At 43.6% G+C, this 25,426-nt stretch overlaps 2 protein-coding genes across 2 annotated transcripts in view; both read left to right on the top strand.

Annotated features, from left to right (window-relative positions):
- The window catches only part of CDK14 (cyclin dependent kinase 14), a 382,986-nt gene that overhangs the window by 342,197 nt on the left and 15,363 nt on the right, over positions 1-25,426 (top strand). The window lies entirely within an intron of this gene.
- FZD1 (frizzled class receptor 1) lies at positions 7,556-11,281 on the top strand. Its single transcript, XM_039707386.1, has one exon. It carries the CDS (start codon positions 7,775-7,777, stop codon positions 9,530-9,532), a length of 1,758 nt encoding a protein of 585 aa, XP_039563320.1. The 5' UTR covers positions 7,556-7,774; the 3' UTR covers positions 9,533-11,281.

The following is a 25,426-nucleotide window of genomic DNA, read 5'->3' as shown; positions in this document are numbered from 1 at the left end:
GGGCTCATTCCTGCTGAGCAGGTTCAAGGCTGAGGTTTTACTACAGTGGGCTGTGGCTGCTGAGACCAGCCATCCCTGACATGACATGATCAGGCTAGTATGACACTTTAAGACAGGGAAGCAAACTTTTATAGGCTCTGTATTCAGCACGTAGACAGCTGAGGGGAACAGAAGACTGGGACACTGAGGTGACATGACTTATCCTCATTGTCTTTAGTGCTGGGAACCCTCAGATACTTTTCTTAATGCCAGCAATACCATATGAAAGTATACAGAATTACAATAATCATCCCTGGAGATGGCAAATGTGTGGATTTCCATAGCTAAGTCCAAATCCAGTAAAAATTATGCAATCTATTAGTCACCCATAAAAACAGAGATGTCACAAGATCCAAAAGCAAAGAGACCAGATGCACCCACTGTCATGGGATAGGGATACTGGGGAAAGAGAGACTTGAGCAATTTGCAGTTGGGCTAAACATTGTGGCTGCATATTTGAGCACTACAGAATAACAACCTGTGACAATAGGAAATTAAATTCCATCATCCTGAAGGTAACATTCCCTACTGTGAACTTTGAGATTTTTATGAAGTGCTCCTTTTTTACCTCCTTGAAGACTATGGGATCAGGCTAAGGATGGTTTATCTGGGGCCCACGCAGGATATCTGAGTGGTGCAGTGTTGAGCAGTTTCTGTGCAGACAGGGTCAAAGAGTAGGAGAAATGCTAGCTTGAAAAGCCAGCTGCAGAATTGGAGGGAGGTCTAGAACACTACTCCTATCCATCCTTAAGATAATTCCTTTCACACAAATAGCCTAAATTTTCCAAAACCAATTTCTTTTGAAATACAGCTGACCCCTCCTGTATGATGAATAATGTAATTTAGGGGAGAAATGCCTACAAGCAGATCCTTGTGGCACATTCCTTTCAGTCTTGCTGGGCATTCTGCCTCTGTTTACACTGGCTAAATATTTAAAGCTATCTTTACAAAGAAAAGCAAAAGCCCAAAAATTTCTCCTAAAGGGAAAGTCAAGATTATCCTTTAACATGTACCAAGCTGCATTCCACTGAAAAAGGCAGATGCAGGCTGAGAAATACTCCTGCTCTGATCTCATCCTGCTCACTCTCTAAATAGCATTCATGGAAAATACACACACAGCTAAAAGACATAGAAAAACAACTTTCCTCCACTCTATCTCCCCACCTCACATACACACACCTTTTCAATTTGTGTATCTTGAAATAGTAATGCAGCAAATATGATCTGAATCTCATTTACATCAGTGGAAATGGGGAGTCATTTCTTTAAAAGGAATGTACTTGAAGCACAGCAAGAGCAGCGTGAGGCCAGAAGTAAGAGCTCATCACATAATTTCTCCTTGCATCACAGCTTTATGAAGCTCTACTCCTTTCCCTTGTATCTGTGAAATCAGCAGGTCTACTCCTGGGAGTAAGGATTGCCATCTTAGGCCCTTAAATCAGCCTCTCTGTGTTTGAAGAACAAGAGAGAGTCTGTGTTTTCAGGCACTGTATGTAACTGTAGAAGAACTTGCTCAAGAAAGGGAAATAAAAAGAGAGTAAAAATGTTCGCGTTCTCTGAACAAAATGAGCTGTGATCTGCAATTGCCCTTTTAAGAGTTGTGACTTTTTCTTGTTCTCCGGAAAACTTCTGGCAGCAGCAGCCAGGCTGCAGCCCCTGCGCCTCTCACCCCAGCGCAGAACATGTCAAGGAAGGCAGGCAACATACGGCTTTAATTTGCAAGGGATCATCTACATTTCTTCTGAACAGAAAAGAAAACCAAATCAAATCTCCACATACTCCATCTATCTTGAATAAACAGCATTAAGGAAAAAATGCTGTGGGTATTGGGAGGAAGAGATTCTTTGTAGTCTGCTTTGACTGTGCATACAGCTTCTTCTCATGCCTCTTTAAAACATAAAATCCTTGTAATGTGGGGCCTGACTTACACCAATGCTGGCCAAAAATTGCTCTTTATTCCTAGCCCATGCTACATGGTAGAACATTCAGCTACAATAGGTATCACTCAGCAGGAATAAATTCTATTTCTCTTGTTCCCATAACCCCCAAATAGAAATAAAAGTACAAATTTTAACCTAAACTGACAGTTGCAAACTAATACAGCCAATTAATAAAAGGCATATAGAGAAGCAAGTGGGAGGAATTTGAGGGTAAGCTGACCTGGGCCACCCAATGGTCAGAGAATTACTTGTTGTCTTGTCAAATGCTTGTTAGTAACAACTGCCTTGCACTGAGGTGACTTTCTGAGTACTTAGCTGTACAGCCTTGAGATCCTTTGCTGCAGAAAGTATTTTGGCTGGTGACTGACCCATCCCTAAGGTTTGTGTTCAGCTCCTACTGATTTTCTTTGCCAATCACTGCATGTGTTTGTTATTTTTGTCAGCACAGGCATACTTCCAAGAGTCTTCTAGATGTTCCAAGAAATGTTGAAGGCAGGCTTTTAAATTTTACGGATTGTGTTCTTCTGGCAAGACTAGGTCCATGAGACACTATGCCCATGGTCCTGAGGCAAATGGCTATGTCATTGGCATGTGGCAAACTGAGAAGTATCTTACCATGCAACTGCTAAAGCTGCTTGAGAGACTTGTCCAGGTACCTTCTCTCCAGAATTTTGGGTTGCAGACCTCCATGTCAATTTCTAAGGCCGAACACCTTACTTTAAGTAGCATGTATTATCTGGATTAAGGATTTTATCATCCAAAATATATGGTATTTTTAATATGGCAATGCAAGGGTATACCTTATTTCACCTTACAATTTGAGATGTATGACACTGTAATAATCTCTCCTTCATTTTACTGCATTTAGAATCTTTGCACCGATTCTCCTTCATTTTACTGCTTTTACAATCCTTGTACTGATTTTTCAGCAAGTGTCCCTGTCTGTGCATTGTGAGGACTTTTTTTGATGTGATATGTACTGCTAGTACTCAGAGCTGAAATGAGACCCACCTGAGATGTGAATCTGTACTGTCTCATTTGGAAATTCCCAAGAAATTTCATTAATTTAGTATACATATTGCTGCCCATCACAGATTACATATTTTAATCCCTCTACCTACCCAAATCTCAAAAATCCTTTATTTCCATACAGAATTTATTGCTCTGCATACAAAAAAATTTAACTGTTCTTATCAGCCAAGATTCATGCTCAACATGACACAAAAATTTACTTTTAACTTATCCCACTGAATTATGATGATCTTACTTTTAACCCTCTGTTTGACATCTAAAGAATGAAACCTTGAATCAACTAAAAACCTAATTATTTAAGCATAACTTTTGCTTTAATTTGGTGGACAAACATAATTTGTGTTATTATCTCAGTTTACATTTTATTTATTTGGGTGCTTAGCCTTCCTATACACACATTTGAGCTTATATTTGGGTTCTCTGTATGTAACATAGGTCTGTGAGATAAAGCTGAATACTTTCCTCTAGGGAAACAAGTATTCATTAAGTGCTGTGGAATGGTGGCATTCACTCTATCCTATTTCTGCCAGTCACATAGAGGAAAACAAGAAAATCCTGTGATGACTTTTTGCTTTGTTTCTGTACAAAATTAAAGATTTACATAACTACTTTTTTTTTCAGACGATCCCCCATCTCCCACAACAAGTAAAGCAAGCACAAACTAGCACTCTAAGGATTGTATTGGTACATAAAGAACGTAAGAGGCCAAATCTCAGCCTACCTACCGGAGTCGTAAGTTCCCCTAATGGCTACTCTACCTAGTAACATGTGCATATTGTTGTGAAGTTCCTTTTTATTATTATTTAATGCCCAAATTTTTGTTTCTTATAGAATGGAAGATTGTCTTTCGGTGGCAGGGGGAAGAGTGTCTGTGCTTTAAGAAATACACTGTGTGTCTTCATAAGAACATGATTACCGTCATATTGACCCGAGCAAAGGTGGCATCCAGTCCAGTCTCCTTTCTCCGACTGTCACCTATGATGGACTCTTAAGGAATCATTAAAAGAACAAGGGAGACACACAGGAATAATTTCCTGTGGATATGATATGCAGTACTGAGCTTGCATGAAGTAGTATATTTTGCATAGGCCAAGACATACATGTGGAAAAGTAAGACAGACTTTTGGTCACACTTTTTTGTGGGTTAAAATCACCTTTCAGTTAAGAGCCATTGCTTACCATTTCCTAAGATATTTATTAATTAAGCCAGCTCTGAAAGGAAGATGGTAGCTTTAGAATAGAGAGGATATTGATGATGTTAATGATGGGAAAACATAGCAGTTATTAGCTAAGCAGAAATAAGAGACAATGTCCTTGCAGTGTGTTGATTTGGAGAGGGATAAGTGGGAGGGGGCAGTGTTGTAAGTTGAAGGAAATGATAATGTACTATCAGACCAGCATCTCTACTGAGTCCAACGTTATGGGCAGAGTTAGGAAACCTAGTTCCCATGTGCACTTCTGTGAGAAAAGTTCTGTAGTTTCCCTTAAGAATCAGGTCTGAAAGGAGTGGGAGAATATTTGTTTTGTGAGAAAGACTCCCTCACAAACAGCACAGTGGTTTGTTTGGTCTATGGAAGTGGCCTCCAGGAGCTCATGCTGGAGCTGAGTGCTCGTTTTCAGCAGTAGAACTACAAGGAATGCAGCTGTGGACTGGATGAAGTACAGCCCTGGAACATCAAATGTAAGACCAGGGTATGCAGGTGATTTGGTGGCAGGGGGTGTTCATTGCTGTAGTAGTGGATAGGCATCCAAACACATCTTGCATTTCTTGCTCAGGCACGGTTTAAACTGATCTGGTGTTTTAGGCCACAAAGGATTATGCTTGAATGATGAGTTTTGTGGTTTGGGGTGTTTGAAATGTAGGACAAGTGCTTCTGGGAAGATTTTTTCCACACAGGATTTTCTTCTGTTATATGAAAAATCATTAAACAGTTAAAATGAAACTTTTCTGAACTTACCAGCTCTCAACCCTTTATCTTCTCCCCACAATACCGCCTCCATCCCATTTCCACTTTTTCTTTTTGAGCTAGTCTTACTGATGCAACTGAAATTGAAGTAGTTTTTCACAAGCTGCATTTAGCTTTTAGCTAATTACTGCATTTAGATAGCTACTGCTTCAGAACCAAAAAAAAAAATAAATAAAATAAAATTATCTTGTTAATCCAAAAATGTGTCGCTCTCAACCCTTTATCTTCTCCCCACAATACCGCCTCCATCCCATTTCCACTTTTTCTTTTTGAGCTAGTCTTACTGATGCAACTGAAATTGAAGTAGTTTTTCACAAGCTGCATTTAGCTTTTAGCTAATTACTGCATTTAGATAGCTACCGCTTCAGAACCAAAAAAAAAAAAAATAAATAAAATAAAATTAGCTTGTTAATCCAAAAATGTGTTGTTTTCCTTCTGCACTAGTTGAAAAAATCTGTTATGTACATGTACAAACCTTATCTGTATACACTGGTCTTTCTCCTAGAACAGTCCTAGGTTATTAGAGATGGTGTTTTTCAGTTTGAGAAATGTTTCCTTAATATTTCAAACGCAGACCCCAGTAAGCAGAATTTCAATCAACTGATGATGCACTTGGCCATCTTAATTACCTCTCCTGGATTGGATGATGTGTCCCCAGGTCTAAGGAGGACAGGCAGGAAAAAGCCAAGGAGGCTTCCCAAGACTAGTCAGAAATTCATACTCATTGTCTGTGAGAAAGAGCATGGATAATACTTATTCTGATCTAAAGATCCAGTGTTCAGTCTTTTTAGGATGAACAGAGAAACAATACAGCTATTTAGGGCTGAATATAAATAGGTTTTGTGCTAGAAAGAAGCTAATAATTTTAATTACTGATGTAGATCTGAAGAGAAAAATCTGTAGCTTTAAACTATAAATACAATATTTAAGGAATCAAACTGTTCAGCAGAAGATGGAAAAAGGTATTTGTGCACATAATTTTTGAACTATGGTCCTCTGAGAAAAGAGTTCTTGACAGAACTCAGTGCACCTCAGTAAATGAGGACATCAGCAATCGACATTTTTAAGGATGTACAATTTCTAAACATGATCCCAATCCTGCAGTCGTTACACAGCACAGATTTTGCTATTAATTAGTTTGAATGTGGGACAGTACTGCTGGGAGAAAGAAAGTGGCCTAAATAGCATGGTCCAAATTTTATCTGTAGCTATCCAAGAAATACGGATGTCTTTTATTAACCCTTGCCACCTCCGACAGCTAGAAATAAATGCTGGAGCTGTCTTCCTACTAATGGGTTTTTGGAGTTCAATTAACATGCAAGGCGGAAAGGGTGGAAGCATGCTGCAGAGAAGGAAGACAGCTGGCGGGAGAAGTTCCATGCCTGGTTCAGCTCCGAATGGTAGAATGAACCTTCAGACAATTATGAGAACATTTGCACACACGACGGAGAGCCTTAATTACTGAATGTCTGGAGAACAGGGCAGGGTTCTTCTCTCCAGGAGCACACTTTATTATTCTTATTCAGTTCCAATGAGTACAGTAAATCCCCTATTCAGCCTCCATCGTTTTTCTGGACTATGCATTTCGGGAGAGCCAACAGAACCTCTATTCTCTTTGTGCAATGGGGCTTCAGGCATGCAAAAATGGCCACTGCTGGCGGTCACTGTATAGCAAGAATTTTCAAAAAAACCTGACAGGAGGTATTGCAAGTCACACAGCATTCGACTTGAGTCACACTGGAATAGTTGCCCACTACGCAGAGGGAGGAAGGGAAATGGGAAATCCCTATTGGGATTATCTTCCAGTGTCGGTCTGCTGCTGTGGACACGCTGCGAGGAAGGCGCAGATAACACACCGGCAATAGCTCGGTAGCGAGTTACTTAGTGTCTCTGGGGAGAGGCGAGTTTTAGCCACTCCAGTTTCACCGTGTGTGCGATGTGCGACATCGCCGTCTGTGCCTACACGCAGCTGCGGCTCCTGCCCGCACCTCAAGTGACCGCAGTGTGTCTCCCACATTTCTACCTGCAGAGACACCCCCACTGCGCACTGCTCCCCGCAGCAGAGTCCCGGCGGTGCCGCGGACCCCTCCTCCAATGCTGCCCTTTGCCATGTGCCAAACATCGATTCCCCCGTCCGGGATTAGCCCGGCTGCTTGCACGGCGGGGGACACCGAGGGTGGCGGGCTCCGGCCCAGTCCGGGCGCGCCGTTCAACAGCTTCAACACTCGTCATCACCGGGGAATCCAAAAACACCCCCGGGACAGCCGAGGTCGGCGCGCCGCCGACCGACAGGGCACAGCCCGGTCCCCCGATCATCCCCCCGGCGCGGGCCCCTTCCCCAGCGCCGCCCCCGCCGCCTTTGTGCGCGGCGCGGGGCAGCCCCGCGCCCGCCTGCGCCCGCCCCCGGGTGAGGCGTTGGGAGACGGTCCCTTACGCAGGAAAGTTCGGCGTCGGTTTCAAGGCTCCTCCCTCCGGTGAAGCAGACTGCGGGGCGCCTGGAAACCGGTCGGAGGGAGCGCGGCGCGGCGAGGCGAGGGGCGCGGGCTCGAGGGGCCGGCACAAATGGTCAGGCGGCGGCGGCGGAGGCGGCGGCGGCGGCGGTAGTCGGAGGCGCGGAGGACGCTGCCGCCGGTGCGGGCAGAGCTGCGCGCTGCGCTCCGCGGCCGCGTGAGCGGCGGCCGGGGCTGCCCCGTCCTTGCCCGCCGCTCCCTTCATGAGTCGCAAGTTCGGGTCGGGAGGAGCAGCGGCGGCGGCAGGGCGGCGGGAGCCCGGCAGGGCAGGCGGCACCGACTGAGCATGGCCGAGCGGCGCGGGCCGGCGGTGAGCGGCGGCGGGGAAGTTGGCAGCGGCCGGTGCCCGCGGCTGCCGCTGCTGCTGGCGCTGCTGTGGGCGGCGGCGCTCCCGGCCGGGGGGCAGCTGCCGGCGTCGCAGTACAACGGCGAGCGGGGCATCTCCATCCCCGACCACGGCTACTGCCAGCCCATCTCCATCCCTCTCTGCACTGACATCGCCTACAACCAGACCATCATGCCCAACCTGCTGGGTCACACCAACCAGGAGGACGCGGGGCTGGAGGTCCACCAGTTCTACCCGCTGGTGAAGGTGCAGTGCTCGCTGGAGCTGAAGTTCTTCCTGTGCTCCATGTACGCGCCGGTGTGCACCGTGCTGGAGCAGGCCATCCCACCCTGCCGCTCCCTCTGCGAGCGGGCCCGTCAGGGCTGCGAGGCCCTCATGAACAAGTTCGGCTTCCAGTGGCCCGACACGCTGCGCTGCGAAAAGTTCCCGGTGCACGGGGCTGGCGAGCTGTGCGTGGGGCAGAACGCCTCCGAGCGCGGCACCCCCACGCCCGCGCTGCGCCCCGAGAGCTGGACCAGCAACCCGCACCGCGGGGGCGCCGGCGGCGGCGCCGGGGGCCCGGGGCCCGGCGAGCCCCGCGGGCGCTTCACTTGCCCGCGGGCGCTGAAGGGGCCCTCGTACCTGAACTACCGCTTCCTGGGAGAGAAGGACTGCGGGGCGCCCTGCGAGCCCGGCCGCCTCTACGGGCTCATGTACTTCGGGCCCGAGGAGCTGCGCTTCTCCCGCACCTGGATCGGCATCTGGTCCGTGCTGTGCTGTGCCTCTACCCTCTTCACCGTCCTCACCTACTTGGTGGACATGAAGCGATTCAGCTACCCCGAGCGGCCCATCATCTTCCTCTCGGGCTGCTACACGGCGGTGGCCGTGGCCTACATCGCCGGCTTCCTCCTGGAGGAGAGGGTGGTCTGCAACGAGCGCTTTGCCGAGGACGGTTCCCGCACCGTGGCGCAGGGCACGAAGCGGGAGGGCTGCACCATCCTCTTCATGATGCTCTACTTCTTCAGCATGGCCAGCTCCATCTGGTGGGTCATCCTCTCCCTTACCTGGTTCCTTGCTGCTGGCATGAAGTGGGGCCATGAGGCCATTGAGGCCAACTCCCAGTACTTTCATCTGGCCGCCTGGGCCGTGCCGGCCATCAAGACCATCACCATCCTTGCCCTGGGACAAGTGGATGGCGACGTCCTCAGCGGCGTCTGCTTTGTGGGCATCAACAACGTGGATGCCCTGAGGGGCTTTGTGCTGGCCCCCTTGTTCGTCTACCTGTTCATCGGCACCTCTTTCCTGCTGGCTGGCTTTGTGTCCCTCTTCAGGATCCGGACCATCATGAAGCATGACGGCACCAAGACAGAAAAGCTGGAGAAGCTCATGGTTAGGATAGGCATCTTCAGCGTCCTCTACACAGTGCCGGCCACCATCGTCATTGCCTGCTATTTTTACGAGCAAGCTTTTAGGGAACAGTGGGAGAGGAGCTGGGTCACGCAGAGCTGTAAGAGTTATGCCATTCCCTGCCCCAACAACCACAGCGGCCACCACCCGCCCATGAGCCCCGACTTCACTGTCTTCATGATCAAGTATCTCATGACCTTAATCGTGGGCATCACCTCGGGCTTCTGGATCTGGTCTGGGAAAACCCTGAACTCCTGGAGGAAGTTTTACACCAGGCTCACCAACAGCAAGCAGGGCGAGACCACGGTCTGAGACCCCTGCTTGCCAGGCTAGGGAGATGCGGGCAGGCGGAGGACTGAGGCTCTGCCTCGGGAAGCAGCTCCTTATCCAGGCCTGGGCAAACTTTTGGGACTGCGAGTGGCTTCTGCAGGCGGCGGGGAGCGGAGGACGAGCTAGGGGGACCCCAGTGCCTGGGATCTCCAGGCTTTGCCCTCCCCGTCCTGCTCGGGCTGTCTCCTGTAGGAGCTGAACGCACTGTCAGGTTGGGGGAGAGGGATGTAAATAACCTCTGTAAGATTTTGTAAGTATATTTGTATTTAAATTACAAAAAAACTAACTTTTTTTTATTTTAATTTTTTAGGACACTTCTAACCCGTTTGCGGATTTTACTTCCTCGCTTATCTCCCCCCTCCTCCCTGATTTTTTTTTTTTTTTAATTTAAAGGAAAAAAAGGCTTTGGATTTTTATTCCTAGGGCAGGATGGGAAAAGCTGCCGGTAAGAGAATCGAAAACAAACCCCCTTCCCCCCCACCAGGTTTTGTAATGGCTTTGCTTGGAATTTCAGCTGCTCGAGCAGGAGGGCGCGGAGCGGGGCCGGTAGCGTGGAGGTGGGGATGGGGAGGAGCGCCGCTTCCCGCCCCGGTCCCGGTCCCGGTCCCGTCTGGGGAGCTCCGACCCCGCCCGGTCCCGTACGGGGAGGACGGAGGAGTGTCCGAGCATGGCGCTGCGCCGAGCCCCGGCCCCGCTGGCCCCCGCCGGCCTTTCTGGGGCACAAACAGCAGCCGAGCTCGGGGCGGCCGCTCTGAGCGGGAGAGCCCCGGCGGTGCCCGGGTGCCGGGGCTGGCCGTGCCGCGCATGGCCCGGGTCGGTGTTCGACTCGGGCTTCACACCGCCTGCACCTGTAGCACCTCCGATGGCTCAGGAGGTGGATGGCGGCAGACATACACCGAGATGCCCTCCTGCTGGGGTTTTTCTCTAAGCCCACTCTCCAGTCCTGCCGCCGCCTGCCCCGGTGCCTCCCCGCCGGGCTGCTGCCGGCTGGGGTCAGCAGGATCAGGAAATACGGGCTCGGTGAAAAGAGCTTCATCGGAATAAAACGCCGCATTCAGTTTGGGGCTTTTGTTTGTTTCCTCCCTGCCCCCTAGTTATATTCATACACGGCTCTTCATATGGGAAACGTTGGAGCCATTGCCATTCCTCTGAATTTTAATTCATTGAGATTTAAATCATTGCACGTTATGAGGGTGTGATGAGTTTTGCCAGTAGTAAAAACAATGGAAAGGAAAACAGTAAAGCAGAATGCTTAAGCACTCTGGTGAGATGTGAGACCTGAAAGAGCCTCTGCTGTCTTTTTTCGCCTCTTTTTTCGGTACAGAAATAACATTGCATACTGCAAGGATAAGATACATGTGTGCAGTATATCAGCTACCTTGTATGCTCCTGGGTGTGTGGGATTGTGCTTCTAATACGTTTAAAAAGTTAAAGACGAAATTGTAACTTTCAACAGATGCATTTGAATATGTAGACCTCTGTATGAAAAACAGCAGAATGCTTCTCTCCTGATTGTATTGTTTTAAACTTTTTTTAATATTACAAATGCCTGTATTTAGGTTCATAAACATTATCTATGGCTACCATACCCTGAAATGCAAAATTATTTTAATTTGGTATGCATTTATTTCTGTTCATTATCACGAGATCATCTATATTTATAGAGGAATAGAAATTTATATATATTAAATACCATATTTTTAATTTCTCTGAAATAAATTGAGGTTTTGTACAAAAGTAGTTTGTCCCTTTACGTATTCCTCTAACTCATACTGTGTGAAAGCAGTGTATGTACTGCAAGATGTGTGGGATTCCTTTTTTCTTATGTTGAGTTCACAGTAACAAGCTGGAATTCAGTGTAGGAATTCATTGTGCATTTTAGTTTTTATCTCTGGGCCAGTCTAGATTAATCCTTCAAAAGAAGTAATGTAAACTGTTCAAGATCTCTGACAGGGTATGGTCAGTGGTGTGAAATCCAAGAAGAGATCTGCTATATGGCAGGAGATGAAAGAAGCTCACCAGTTCTTTTTTGGTGGGTTTGGTGGGGATTTGTGGGTTTGTTTTCTTTTTTTTTCTTTTCTTTTTTTTTTTAGTTTTGGTTTTTGTTTTGTTGTTTGTGGGTTTTTTTAAATTTTTTTTGTTGCAAAAAAGGGTTCTCACAACTTAGCCTTTCTTCTCATTTTCTTTTTTATTAAAATTTAAAAAAACCCTCATTACTTAAAATGACGCTCAAATTATGTTGCAATATTGTCAGAATGTTTTAGTGAGTAAAATAGTTTTGTTTCCTGAATTTTGACTGTTTGGTTAATCCAGAGTTAAATGTTTATGGAAGCATTTCAGCTTGATGGAAAGTACACACATTGTTTAACCTTTCAACACAATACATTTTCTTTTCTTTTTTTTTTTCTGTAATTCATTGTTTGAAGTGCCATTTGGTACGTGTGGGTTTATTAGGAAAGGCTGGTTAATTATCAAACTCGATTTTTGATTTTTAGTGTTATAACTAGTAAAGCATTTCTTTCTGTAGATCTGGAGGCAGATACAAACCATTTTTGGCTTGTTTACTTTATTCAAATCGTGATGCATAAACAGCCATAGAGAAGTAGGGGAAGCTTAACAGAATTTCTCTAAGGTGAAACAAGGGGGCAGGGTTTTCTCATTATTTTAAAATTTGTTCTACACAAATATAGTTCCTGCTTTCTCAGATATTTGGGCATTTTTCTCAATTTTTTTTTCCTCCTCAAGTTTTTTTTTTTCCCCTCCTTTTTGGGGGGTATTTTAGCATTTATAATTGTGCTGGTCAGCAGTCTGCTAATGACCTGGAGTACAAGCCACTCACTTTCGTTGCAATGGAATTCTTTTTGGTGAGTGTACAATTACATTTCAGCCCTTTTGGCTAATCTGTTTTCTTGCAACAATATATGTGATCTGTTTGTGGGTGGGAGAACACATTTATTTGTAATAGAGATGTTGAATTTATGGTGAAGATGGGAAGACCAATTTTTAAAAATACTCAGAAATGAATAATGGATTTTTTTTCTGCAAGAAGTAAAATGTCAGTATTTACAGATCATTATTTGCAGCAGATAGGGATGCCCTTCAGTTCTCTGGATTTTTTTTTTTTCATAACTAAAGCTCCATTTTCAATCTTAGTTATTTTAATAAATATACTAGAGAGTGCAGTATGTTCAAAAATCTGTTGAAAGAGCACCCCCTGCTTTTTTGTTTGCTATGTGGTTTGCTATAAAAATTTTGTTGCAATTTCTGTTACCCTTCACAGGACAGTAATTTGCAAAGGTCACAGTCATCACTGAATGCTGTGGTGCTTTCTGTGTGGCTCATCCACCTTTTTATATTTGATTTCTCAACACATAATGGTATTTCAGATGCTTTATTAATAAGATACAAAGATGTCTTTTGCATGGGGCATCAGTAATGGTTTACTGTTAAAAGGAAATTTGTCCATTGCTCCAGGGGGTTTAGATGGAGCAACAACATAGACTGGGTGATTGATGTGCCATGGTTACCAGAGAAAGTATCAATATACAGTAAGTAGAAAGTATCAGTATACAAAGAAGCAGTTTTTCCATGCTTCTCTTTTTTATGACAAGGTTAATATAAAAACAAATCTGATATAACAAAGTTTTTTGGACTGAAGTTCTTGTTTAGGCATTCCATACTCAGCAGCTTTGCTTTCTCTCATGGGATATATTTATACCCTGAAATGAAGGGACACTCAAAATCACCATTCCCCTGAAGAGGGCTGTAGCCTGAAGAGCAGGGGATGTTGATTTACTGTTCATCCTTCCATAACAGTAATGCTCTTTAATGTAGTGGCAAATTTATGGTATTGGAATGAAATTATATGCTGTTTCCATAACAAATCCTATTGGGAAGGAGGAGGATTTCTGGTTTGCTCATATAGTAATGCTCAAAACCTCTGGTATATGCACATATTTGTGTGTGTTTGTGTTGTGTTTGGTTTTGTTTTTTCTTCAATAGAGGGGCAAGACAAGAAAAAGCTGGTGGGGCTCAAATCTGCCCTCTGGATGATGCCCACCCTTCTGTAGCCATCCCTTTGCACTTAAAAAAAAATAATTGTTAGTCAAAGGGATGATAACTAGGTATGAGAAGAGACTGCTGTTTATTTACATGATGAGTATTTTTCAAAATAGGCTGTGGGCTAGTATCTCATCAGTCTTTTGCCAATCCCAGTGGTGAGAGACAACTTCCAGACTGACATTGTAGTTCTTTTTAAAAGGTGTGCACCCTGAAGCTGACCAGAGAAAGTAATCCTGAGTTTGGCATGACACACTTTGAAATTATTGAGAGTACTCTTGCACAAAGTTAGCATTTGTGTGACATGATCTTCCACCCCAGTGCTGCATGGCCTCAGAAGGAGCTTCAGCTAGCTAAACTCAAGACAGCTGAAGAGGTGCTTAGTCAAGCGTTTAAATGCTTACCTATAAAAATAAGAAAACTGAGGCACAGCTCTGTTTTTGTCATGAATTTACCCTCTAGTACTCAGGCACTGGAATTGCATTTTATTTGGTAGATGTCTCCAATGACAGCACTGGCAATACTGTGCAAAATCTGAATATGAGCCTCACCCTCCCTTTTAACGCTCCTAGATTTTATTGATTGCTGTTTGCATTGCTGGACCCAGAGCATCATTGCTCTGCATGTTGTGCAAACATGGGGTCAATGGATCATATGGATTCTGATTTCAAGTGTTGATTCAAAAATGCAAGTCAGTAATGTGCTTAGACCCATTAGAAGAGAGGGTTGCTCTTGTGTCCATAGCTGTGAGAGCTTTTTATATTTGTAAATCTCTTGCCTCTGTTGTTCAGTTGAGCTGTAAGGCTTAGGCAATGATTCACACTCATTTGGAGAAAGATAACTTAGTTTTTCTTGCTTTGGACTGACCCCTTTGCTGTTTCTGTATTTACAGGACAAAACAGAAATGCTCTTTTCTGATGCTCCTGATAATTTTTGAAATAGTAGTACTTTAATAATAGTAGTAATTTAAAAATGGGTTAGCAGGTTTAGGAAGCAAGACTTGTCTTACAGCTGAGGCCTTGGTTTCCACAGTTTTGTTTTTAGAAGTCTACAAGCATTTTAAGATGTGAAATAGCTTCTTAAGGACAAACTAAGCATGCCAGGATTAGGTCCTGGACACATTGCAAGTATTATGAGCCCCATATTCATTTGTGATGATGGTGTTAAAGCAGACTAGATAAGCCCTATAAGAAAAAAAGGAAAGGCATAATTGCCTTTACATGCGAACTTAAATTAATTCTGCACCTTTTGTCATTTGAGGTCACTAAATGGAGAAGCAAATGTCATTTCTGTCATATGGGGAAGATTTCAGTGAATTAGCAAAATAGGCCTTAGTAAACAATATGTAATTGCAAGTGTAACATCTTTGAGATAAAAGCAATGCCACTTTGATAGTTCAGTTGTAGAAAATGCTTAAAAAAATTAAATACTTTAAAACATGTTGAATTTGTAGGCCATGACAACTGTGTTTCAGATCCCAACTTGTGTTTATTCTAAGCTGCCAGTGTAACCACATCAGAGAGTCTTCCAGGCATGAGGTCTTGCCCTTGTTTGCATTCAAATCAGCAGCATTAAGTTGCTTATCTTGAGGCTGAGTAAATAAACTGAGTTTTCCACTCAGACAACACTTAATGAAGACCCAGACCCACATTCAGTTTACCAACCTCTCATGAAGTGAGGTCCTCACAAGCCTTGCCTTCTCCCTGTATCCTAAGGCTTTGTTGCAGTGTGAAAAGTATTGGGCATGACTGAGCTTCACCAAGGTGAAAACTTCACAATAACCATTAAACTCATATAAACGTGCTGCATTGGGAGGCTGCTGTGAGCCACCATGTAAAGCATTTTTGATGGGTTGTCTTAGAAATAACTTCTTCAGAAGTGCTGAAGTAATAGACTTTTATTTGCAATTAGCTGTCATTTGGATGGTTGCATTATTACTGGTCTGCAGCATTTAATAAGGTGTTATTCTAGGCTAACACAGAATGCTACCTTATGTCAAAGTGCAGCACTTTTGGTGGAATTCGTCCTCCTTATGGTATCACCAGCATCCTTTTGGATGAAAGAGAAGGGGTTTTTTGGTTGAGTTCTAGTATATCTTGGCTAATATTAATTACTTTCTGCAACACAAATTTAGAAATATTTATGGGTAGATTAATGGCAAAGACCACAAGAAAAATGAAAATGTCCTGTAACCCTCAGGAGGGATGTCATGGTGCTGTTTTGTTGCATACTTGTTTGTATAACTTTTACATCCTGTGACTCAGTGCTAGTCTCACTGGCTGTGTTTACCTGTGAGACTGAAAGTATGGTTCAGTGATGCTCTGTGGCTACTCCTCTTGTCTTGTTCAGGTTAAGTACTATTGCTTTGTAACTGGTAACTTTGTTTGAGCTCTACTACCACTACAGAACACTACAGAAGGCAGGACTGCCAGCCACAGGACTGTGCAGTCCCTTTGAGCAACACGAGGCCATGCCAGCCCCCACCTGGCACCTTGCCCACCTCTGGTTCCATGCCTGTAGCTCCACTGGGCACTGGTCTGTCACTCTCACTCAGAAGTAGTGTTGGCTTTTTCCTGCAAACTCCACGGATATCCTACTGGCAGCAGCACTGCTGAGGCTGTGCTGAATTGGCTCATTTTCCTGGCTGCCCAAGCCATGTGCTGGCATCATCTTTTGTTTTTCCCCCCCACCTACCTAGGGTGGAGACTATCCTGGCTGCTCTTAATCCCTGCATTTGATGGAGGAAGTTATGGGCAGTATGTGCTATTACTACATCCCCATCCTGCTGTTGTACTGCTCTCTTGCCTGTTACTCTCAGGTAACTCCTCTGGAAGTTTCCTTGCTCCAACCATTGTCAGAATATAATTTGGTCAGGTCCCCATTTATTGTTGAGAGCTGACTGCGGTGTGCATCATGTTCATCATGAAATCATTGCTGTTCAGAGAAGTTACTTACTCTCAAGGTGTTTGGCAGTTTATTCATGACATTTCACTTTTAAATGCAAGCACAAATACTACCCCAAAGGAGCTGATCTTCAGTTAATACTGAGAGTACAGAGTGGGCAGGTAAGAATTTTCCAGTTGTTCAAATTAAAATATTACTGCCCATTGTGGTAAATTCACTCCATGTGAAATTGAGAAGGAAAGGCTGCAACACACCTTTATGATTGCCTTCAGGAAAATGAGTGTTTCATTTATAGCCTACTCATCTAGAACTGCATCTAAAGAGGAAATAATAATAAAAAAGCCAACACACATCAAGGTGGGTTTCTCAGAATATTTCTATGAATGAAAAAAATTGCAGGAAAACCAGCTCATCACAAAGTCAGATTTTGTAATGACTCTTGTTAACTTCTCAGTACTTATTTTTTCTATAATGGTGAAAGCTTTACTTTTATTTTCTGTGAATGGGGAGGGTAATTAGTCTCCTCTTAGCATGAAGCTGTCTCTTAAAAGACTGCAAGTAGTTTATTTATTTACTTCTTAATTAAGAAAATTGCTATTCTAATTCTGAGGGAAGTAAAAGAAAATTTTGCAACCTGCTTAAAGCATTTTGTAGGATTGAGCACTTCACTGTTAACAAAATTAATAGAAGCAAGTGGTGGTCAGTTATAAGAAAATGGATTCTAACCAATTCCAGTAAAGTGTTGCAACTGGGATGACTTAACTTGGTGTCTGAGCGCCACCTCCACATCCTGACGCAAAGATTTGCAGTCCTGGAGTGGTGAAGCATACCAGCTCTCAGCCCACGTGTGACAGCAAATGGGGAGTGCTGTGCTGAGCACTGCTAAGCCTGGAGTCCTCGGTGCATTGTTGGGGCTGCTCTCCCCAGGTGTGAGGACATGGAGGAGAGAGATGGAAATCAGGGCCTGGGTACGCAGCTGTCCGTGCTGTGCAGGCAAGGAAAGGTCAAGAGAGGCAGGAGGAGGAGGAGGGACTGCGAAAGGGGAAGGCACTAGGAGATGGTTGTCTGCACAGGCCAGGTTTGAGATGTTGAACTGGGAACTTGTGGCAGTGCAGGATTTGTGCCTCTCTTGCCAACTGTAGCTGAAGAGCACCATAACTCAGATGTGGGAAGGGAATGGCTTTCCAGAGCATGCAGACACCATGGGCAGGTCCTCCAGCACATGTCCCAGAGTCATGGAAGGTGGAGGCAGGGAAACAGCTTGTCTGAGTGTTTTGGAATCCCAACAAGACACACTTTCTTAGTTGCATCATGGAAGAGGGACAGGCAGAGTGGGCTGCAAGCGTGGGGCTGAGGCGATGCTGGGATGGGGAGCAGGGCCAGGCGAGGAGCCCAGCCAGAGCCAGCTTTCTCTAGATGGCAACTGCAAGGCTTCCACAGGTTTCCCTGGATCCTGTTTTCCACTCCAAGATTAAAAATCTCCCTGCAGGGGAAAATGGAAAGGAAATTGTGTGGTAGACTTTGCTATGTTCTCAGCTGACTATTTCCATAGAAGTGGGCAGCTGGGCCCAGTGTTTTTTAAGATATCTTTACAGTGCGAGTAAAATCCCAGCTCTGCTGAAGGCAACGGGCAATTGTGAGCTTTTGGCTTCAACATGCATTAGGAAGTGCATGGAGATCCTGGGAACAGAAAAGGGGAAAGTCAAAAATAAAGATTTTTCATCCAGAAGTTGTTTATAGTTAGTTTCATCAGAATTCAAAATGTTTTCAGTGTTTTTCTGACCCTATTTACTAAGGTTATGTAGGTACTATCCAGGGACAGACACTATCTAAGCATCTGAGTACTTCAGTACCTCAATCCTCTGTTTTCTGAAAAATAGAGATTAGTTTCTCAAAAATGATCGGTTACTAAATACTTTTTTCGATTTTAGGGTCCTAAAAAAAAAAAGAAGGTAATAATCTGTTTGAAATTGGGTTACTTTTATTTCTGTGTGTGCTGACAATCTGAATGTCTAGCGGGTTTTTCTACTATAATTTGGTTTTCCAATTCTTTGTAAAAGTCACATGTTATATTTTCTCGGAAGTGTTGTTTTCTTGCAGCAGTTCTGGAAATAGCTTTTCCGTCGCAGCCAGTAAGTGGATGTGTACCATTTGTGAAGGCAGCCTGGAGAGCAGGCACAGGCAAACTGCAAAACAACTTAACTTGTGGAATTAACACTTCACGTTGACACCCATTAAAAATATTCAGAGATTGACTCAGCCTGCCCATGTTGCACAAATAACATGCTTGGCTCTGAATGATTCAAGATCTTATCTGCTCTCAGCACAAGTTCACTGCGGAGGGCCTGATCCTGTTCTCATTAACCTACAAAGGAGTTTTGCTGCACACTTCAAAGAGAATTACATGAGCAGCATTTGCAATGAAGCACACATGGTTCCTATATATTTTCCCTTTTCTCTTTCTCTTTAAAAAAAATTATTTTCCAAACTACAACAAAACAAAACAAAAAAAAGTAGGCTAGGAAGCAGTCAAAATAAAGCTGCTATCTGTTAAGCTGTATTGTTTCTTGAGAGCTCTGCTTGTTTGGAGTTCTTAAGTGCAAATTTAGAGTAAAAACTAGAAATACCTGAGAAGGGTTTGGTTATATTTGTAGCTGAATACCCTCCATTCCCATCATCTCCGTAATGGGAGCCTTGCATGGGCCATGGTATTTCTTTGCACCTTGCACAAGTTTTTGCAAAGATATGGAGCAGAACCAGTGTGTGCAGCCGCTGATAATGTATCCATGTAAACAGCATTGCCTGGGGGGCACTGCACACAGCTCCTCTAAGCCCTGGGAAGGGAACCACACTCCTTCTCTGTTTTCCCTCTGCACAGCTTTTGAAAAGGAGGAGACACATACAGAAGAGGGATGGGATAGAGCAACCATTGGGGATTTTGCTTGGTTTTCCGTTTCTTCCATGCTGTCATATTAAATAAGAGGATGAGTTCACCCATATTTTGCTGTTATGGTTTTATTGCTTTGTAGAAAAAAAGCCTTGTGACTCTACAAACATGCTGGATCCTTTGGTGGAGGGAGCAGCAAGCACGTTGCTCAGCCATTCAACACACTTCAGGTGTTCTGAAAACCCTCTTTGTGGAAGAAGGGCATGGTACTCCAAAGGCCTCACCCACAGTGGTGTACAGCAGTGGTGCAGAAGAATTATCCGTCCTGTGGAGGCCCACACAGACTCTTTGTCTCTACTGTTTCCTTTCCTCCATCTCCAGGTGACAACCACAGCATCTGCCTCAGGTCAGATGCTGATCTCTGCTGCCCATGTTTGCCCATGAAAAAGCCAAACAAGATCATCTGCTGCTGCTACCTGAAACCCAATGGTATATGAGATGGTGACAAACTCAGGTAGTTGCTCCCATTGTTTCCCAAATTCAAATCTTTAGACTTCAGTTTTGTAAAAAAAAAGAGATTGGTTTCTCAAAAATGATGCATTCCTGCTTCCTATTCTCTGAAGCTTGCTTACCTAGTTTCAAAGTTATGAAGTCATGCTCTGTGGGGGTTGCTCTGTGCTGTCCTCAGGGAGCAAACATGAATGAGCTTGCTTCTAGTCTTTGAGGGATTTTTCCCCCCTGCCCTACTGTTGCCCTGTTTGATTCTCAGTCAGCCTTGCCAACTCCTCCCCATGCCAGAAGATGGTTTCCGTACCCCCATGCTGCAAACACCCTCTTCCCTCCTGGCTGTGGGCAGGCATCTCTTCAAGCGGTTTCCTTCTCACGTTGGCAAGTCTTCCAACAGAAGAATTGAGGCAAATGACATGTGGGGACATGAACCTCTGTTCTTTTCTCCACCACAGCTGCCTCAGTTACTGGAAACTTTGCTGTTCTCTAGTGGGTCCCGATGAGCATCACCATCTCAGCCTGTATCGCTCTCCACAATTATTTATTGAAATGCAGTGGGAATCTGTCTGCAGTTCAGGATTATCATAACAAGCAGACTGAAGTTTTGGGTCTGCATGTCTGCTCTAAGGCAAACAGAGTAGGAATAGGACTCAAATTTTCTGTATTTCTCTTGTATATCTTGATAAATAGGTTATTCTGAGGATATGTCCACCCTTTTTTCACAAAGAAACTGCTAAGCATCTGAGGTTTCTCATAAGGCAAGATGGGAAGAAATCTGAAATTGTAAAGTTTCTGAGGACAGGTAGGTGACCTGTTTTCCAAGCCTTACTAGGTGACCTCTTTAAGGTTATTGCATTCTGTGCCATCTTCTTTCTGGTGCCAAGAGAACCCAAAACCCTTTCTGAAAGATTGATTGGATGGTTCTGCTCTGAGTTCCTCTGGTGGGATGTCATCAGGGATGTTCATGGGGAGGCCCAGAGATCCCCCTAACTACTGGTGTGAAGGCTGGGGGCAGCAGCCTGGCTGTCAGACACCACAGTGTGCAGTAGTTAGTTGGGACTGCTGCAGGGGTTAGCAGAAATGAGCCCTGCCTTGCTGCCTCTCTGCCCTCCAGAGTGAAAAGGATGTAAGGAAGGACAGCACACAAACGTGACAATAGCCAGTTTAAAAAGCCTTGATGTTCTTCTGTGGTGTTCCTAATGGAAAAGAATGATTTTAGATAATCACAAAAACATGTCCTGTGGCAAAAAGCAATCCCTACTACCTCTGAGTCTGTTTAGAAGATGACATGCCCTTGGAAAATGCTTCAATAGCCACTGAAATGCCCAATGCATGTTAACGATCTAACCAATAAGTTATAGGTTCCTTTTTTTTTTTTTATTCATTGAAGAACATTGACAAAACTGCAAACATATGTTTCTGCTGCTAAAGCTTAGTCTTATCACAGTTTGAAAATGTGGAAAATCAATTACATGCTTTGAATTGCTCCCTTTATTGCTATAAAAGAATTTCTTCATTCTTTCAGGATAGTGTACACTTGGTAACATCTACTGCTAACAGGCTGTTAGGACTTTCTGCTAAATTAATACACTACAAGTAAACTAAACAGAAGGCCAGTGGAATGCTAAACATCCACTTTCTCCTCTGTTGTGGCTGTGCTGCAGCTTGGGAACCCTCAGCCTTGTTGCTACAACATCTGGACAACATTTGGGGCTGTCTCTCAAGTGCACGGGTGTGCACCTCCGGTGAATTTTAACTTTCAACATCTCTCTGCCTCTAATCTATATTTAATGTTTCATGACTAGTAGTCAAAGAAACTTCAGCTAAATATCAGGTTGGAATGAAAATGATCCTTGGGAAAACACTAATTTTCAGCATTCGCCAGCAAAGTATCTGTGACAGAGACATTCCCTGGAGATTTGTAGCCCATTCTCTCACAGTAATAATAATTAAGACTCGTGATTACTGTGCCCACATAATCAAAGATCGCTCCATAAAATGTACTCCCTAAAGGGACGAATTCCCTGCTCCTAACTGGATGTCAGTCAGAGGGATCAGCACCCCCAGGGATCTGGAGTCTTTGCTTGCCCTTTTCATTACGGTGTTGTTAGCATTGTGTTACTTCATATTCTTCTCAATGCAAATGAGTAGGTAATCATGTGTAAATCGTGCCCTCCAGAAGGCACATGTAGTGAGGTTTTTTCCCCCAAATCTACCACAGGGATTTCTCACATGGAACATAATTACATCTCTGCCATATGGGCTCATTTATATTCTATTACAGGTTAAGCTAATACGACTCAGAAATATGCTAAGGATACCTCAAAGTATTTTGAGCATTGTCAAAACACTTGTCATTTCTTTCTTGCCTGTTTGATTGTGAATGACTTTATATTTATTTAGAGATCCACCATGCCAAGTAATTTCAGAAAAACAATATCAGACCAGTCTGTGTTGCCCAGTGTCCAAAAAATACTTTAAATTCTCTCTCATTAAATCCTTTTTCAGTAAGGGCAAATAGGTGGGTGAATAATGAGACAGAAAAGCCTCTAAGACATATTTACCTGCAGCAACACCTCAGTGGGTTTTCAATTTCCCAGGAGGAAAGGAATGTCCATTTCAGTCATGTAGTTTTATCATCATTTGGCTGAATCAGGTGTTTGATGCAATTACACTGTCCTGACAAAGCTCTATGTGCACTTTAGGCATTATAAAACTACAAACCTCTCTGCCCACAGAGGCAGGGTTACTGTGGAAATAACTGTTGCCTAAAAAAATTATGGTAAAGTAAGAATAGATCACCTTTAAAACTGGAGCCATTTAAGGTTATATGAGTTTTGGGGTTTTTTCAGAAATTAGGTACTAGATATAAGGAAGTTATTTTCCAATTTCAGTGGAAATCTTTCATTTCACTATTTGATTTTATGTAACAAGATTTTTTAATCATTATTGCTTGACTGATTTTTAAAACTAATACCACTAACATCTCTGGATAAAGTCTGAGTCTACTGCAATCGATCTTGATTTTATTCTTTTGATACATACATTCAGTATTTTGTCCTTTGAAATTTGATCAGGTTTCCTTTATTCCACTAGCTAAGAAGGAAACATTTAGAAAGTAATACACAGGTAGGAAGATGAGGGCAGAGGATGGGAGGGGACCTCACTGGACTTGCATATGATACTTTGCAAAAGCAGTGACTTTATTTTGTTCCAAAGAGATGCTTGTAAGAAATTGGACCAGTGTTGAAAACAGCAGCTGTATGTATCCTATAACCAGGAGATAAAATTCAGTCCTGGTTTATAAAGTCCTTTGAGGTTTTCAGTGATGGAAAATTCTATGTAGCTATAAAATCCATTCTATAACTATGAAATGAATTCTGATACCTTTCTAGAACTGAATAATATATTTCAAAGTGTTGCCAGGAAGTGCTTGCATTTTTTTTTGTTTGTTTCTGATTTTATTATATGGTAGCATAACCTTTTAGATTATTCAACACTTGAATACTAAACTCAACCTTTCCTGAATGTTCTTTGCATGTTTTCAGGGAACAATAATTATTGCTAACACCTTGTTGCTCAAACTTCTGTGCACAAATTGTGTAAGCAGCTAAGTGTATGAAAATCCCCGTTGAAGTCAGACACATGTATTTTTCTGGATCCAAGTCTAAAAGCTACAATGTCTGTAATTGTGCAATCATGTCAGACTCAGAGGAGAGTTTTGGTGGAGTTTACCTTGTTCCTAAAAGACATCTTTCAAAATCAGCAGAAACAACAGGGTTTTGGTCAGAGCTGTGCAGTGGTCATTGCTGGATAAGGAGAACTGTCTGTGTTTTTAGTGTAGAAGGGAAAAAATTCAGTCCAGCTATGAGTCTATTACCCAAGAAGAGTATTTTTCCAGCCTTCAAAATTCCTGAAGCAGAGTAAAGGACACTACAGTGATTTAATACATTGAGGAGGCATTTAAAAAAGAGTGGTCTCCTGGGCTGTAGAACAAAGAGAAACAAATTTCAAGTCTCAGACCTAGCTCCATTAACTAATGTTTTAATTCAGCTGTCATAGATGTTTGATTAAAGAACCTGCTATGCAATTTCTTTTACAAGTTCTACAGCTCTGATTTTGTAAAGGCATCCTGTGCCCTTGGAAAAACAATCTCTCCTTACATGAGCAAAAGGGTGTCACGTCACACAACAACTCCACAGCTTGCTTCCTTTTTCTTCAGGCAAGGGTATTCATTTTCATTCCCCAATTTCATTTATTGTAAAACAACAGCAGTCACTGTGCCTGCTGCACTGAGATTGCTGCATTCATGTCATGGCTTTATGCTCATCCCTGGGCATCCACCACTGCCCGTTGCTGCAGCTCAGTCAGAGTGGTGGCACCAGGTGACAGGCATCCTGACATCCCCATGTCACACCACACCATGAGCTGGGGCAGCAGAGCGGGCCACCAAAGCAGGTAACAGTATTCCCAAATATTCTGGACAACAGCCTTTCCAAGAGAGGGAATGACTGCTAATGTGCCCTCCTAGAGTTCTCCTTTATTAATTGCGTGCTGGAAGCAGCAATTGCATTGCGTATGTATATATGCATGCACATATGCATTGCACATTTGTCAGCCATATGCCAGTATGTCAATATTTTCCTCCAGGGAGTGGGCAGCCATGGATTTTCAGCAGAGATATCTAGCTGATGCTGCATGTATGTGCTCAGTTCTGTGCTCTGGGTGAGGGTTTTATTTGCAGTCAGTTCCTGGATGGAAAGTTCTGCCTTGTACTGGAAATGGATGCATTTCATCATGCATATGATTTTCAGGAATGGGTAAATCAAGAGCATTTTTATGAAAATTTGATTCCTAATATGATGTTTTAAATAAATAATTCCTGGATATTGAAATCATCTCATGATTAGGTTTGGATCTTCTTTGTCATTTGATGGATAAATGTGAAATTCTTTAGCTTTAGTAGATCACATTAAACATTTAGCTGTTTAATGTGATCTACTGTCTGCTAATACCCAGCTCTCTGAAACCCTTTGTAAATCATTATAGTTTGCATCATCTGTTTGGTTAACACACAGTGTCTGCTAACACACTGTCTGTGCTTTCCAAAGCTGTGTAGATGATAATCGGTTTTAATACCTGTACAAATCAATTAAATTTATTTTGTGCACTGTTCACTAGCTGCCAAATTAGGTGGAGAATAGAAACACTTAGCAGGGGAATCAGACTCTACATAAATGTGCATTAGATGAGTCTTGCAATGTGAGTGTGGGGGAGGATGTGAAATTTAGCATTTAATTTCCTCATCTACAAACAGATTTTAAAAAATGGCTTCCAGAAACAAAAATATAGGGCAGAATTGTGGAGCCCTTACTCATGTTGCTGAGCAGATTCATTCTGGATTTATCCCACTGGAGCTTAATGCTATCACCTCCAGGGTGGCGGAAGGGATGCAGTTTCTTGTGAGGCACTTTGATGCTTTGTCTACTGCAGAATGTAGGCAGCACCACCTCAAGCCT

The sequence above is a fragment of the Passer montanus genome, unplaced genomic scaffold, assembly GCF_014805655.1.
Source record: "Passer montanus isolate IOZ18808 unplaced genomic scaffold, ASM1480565v1 scaffold10, whole genome shotgun sequence".
In the NCBI taxonomy this organism is placed as follows: Eukaryota; Metazoa; Chordata; class Aves; order Passeriformes; family Passeridae; genus Passer; species Passer montanus.
Note: the sequence above shows the minus strand (reverse complement) of the source record. Positions and strands in the feature narration are given on the sequence as shown.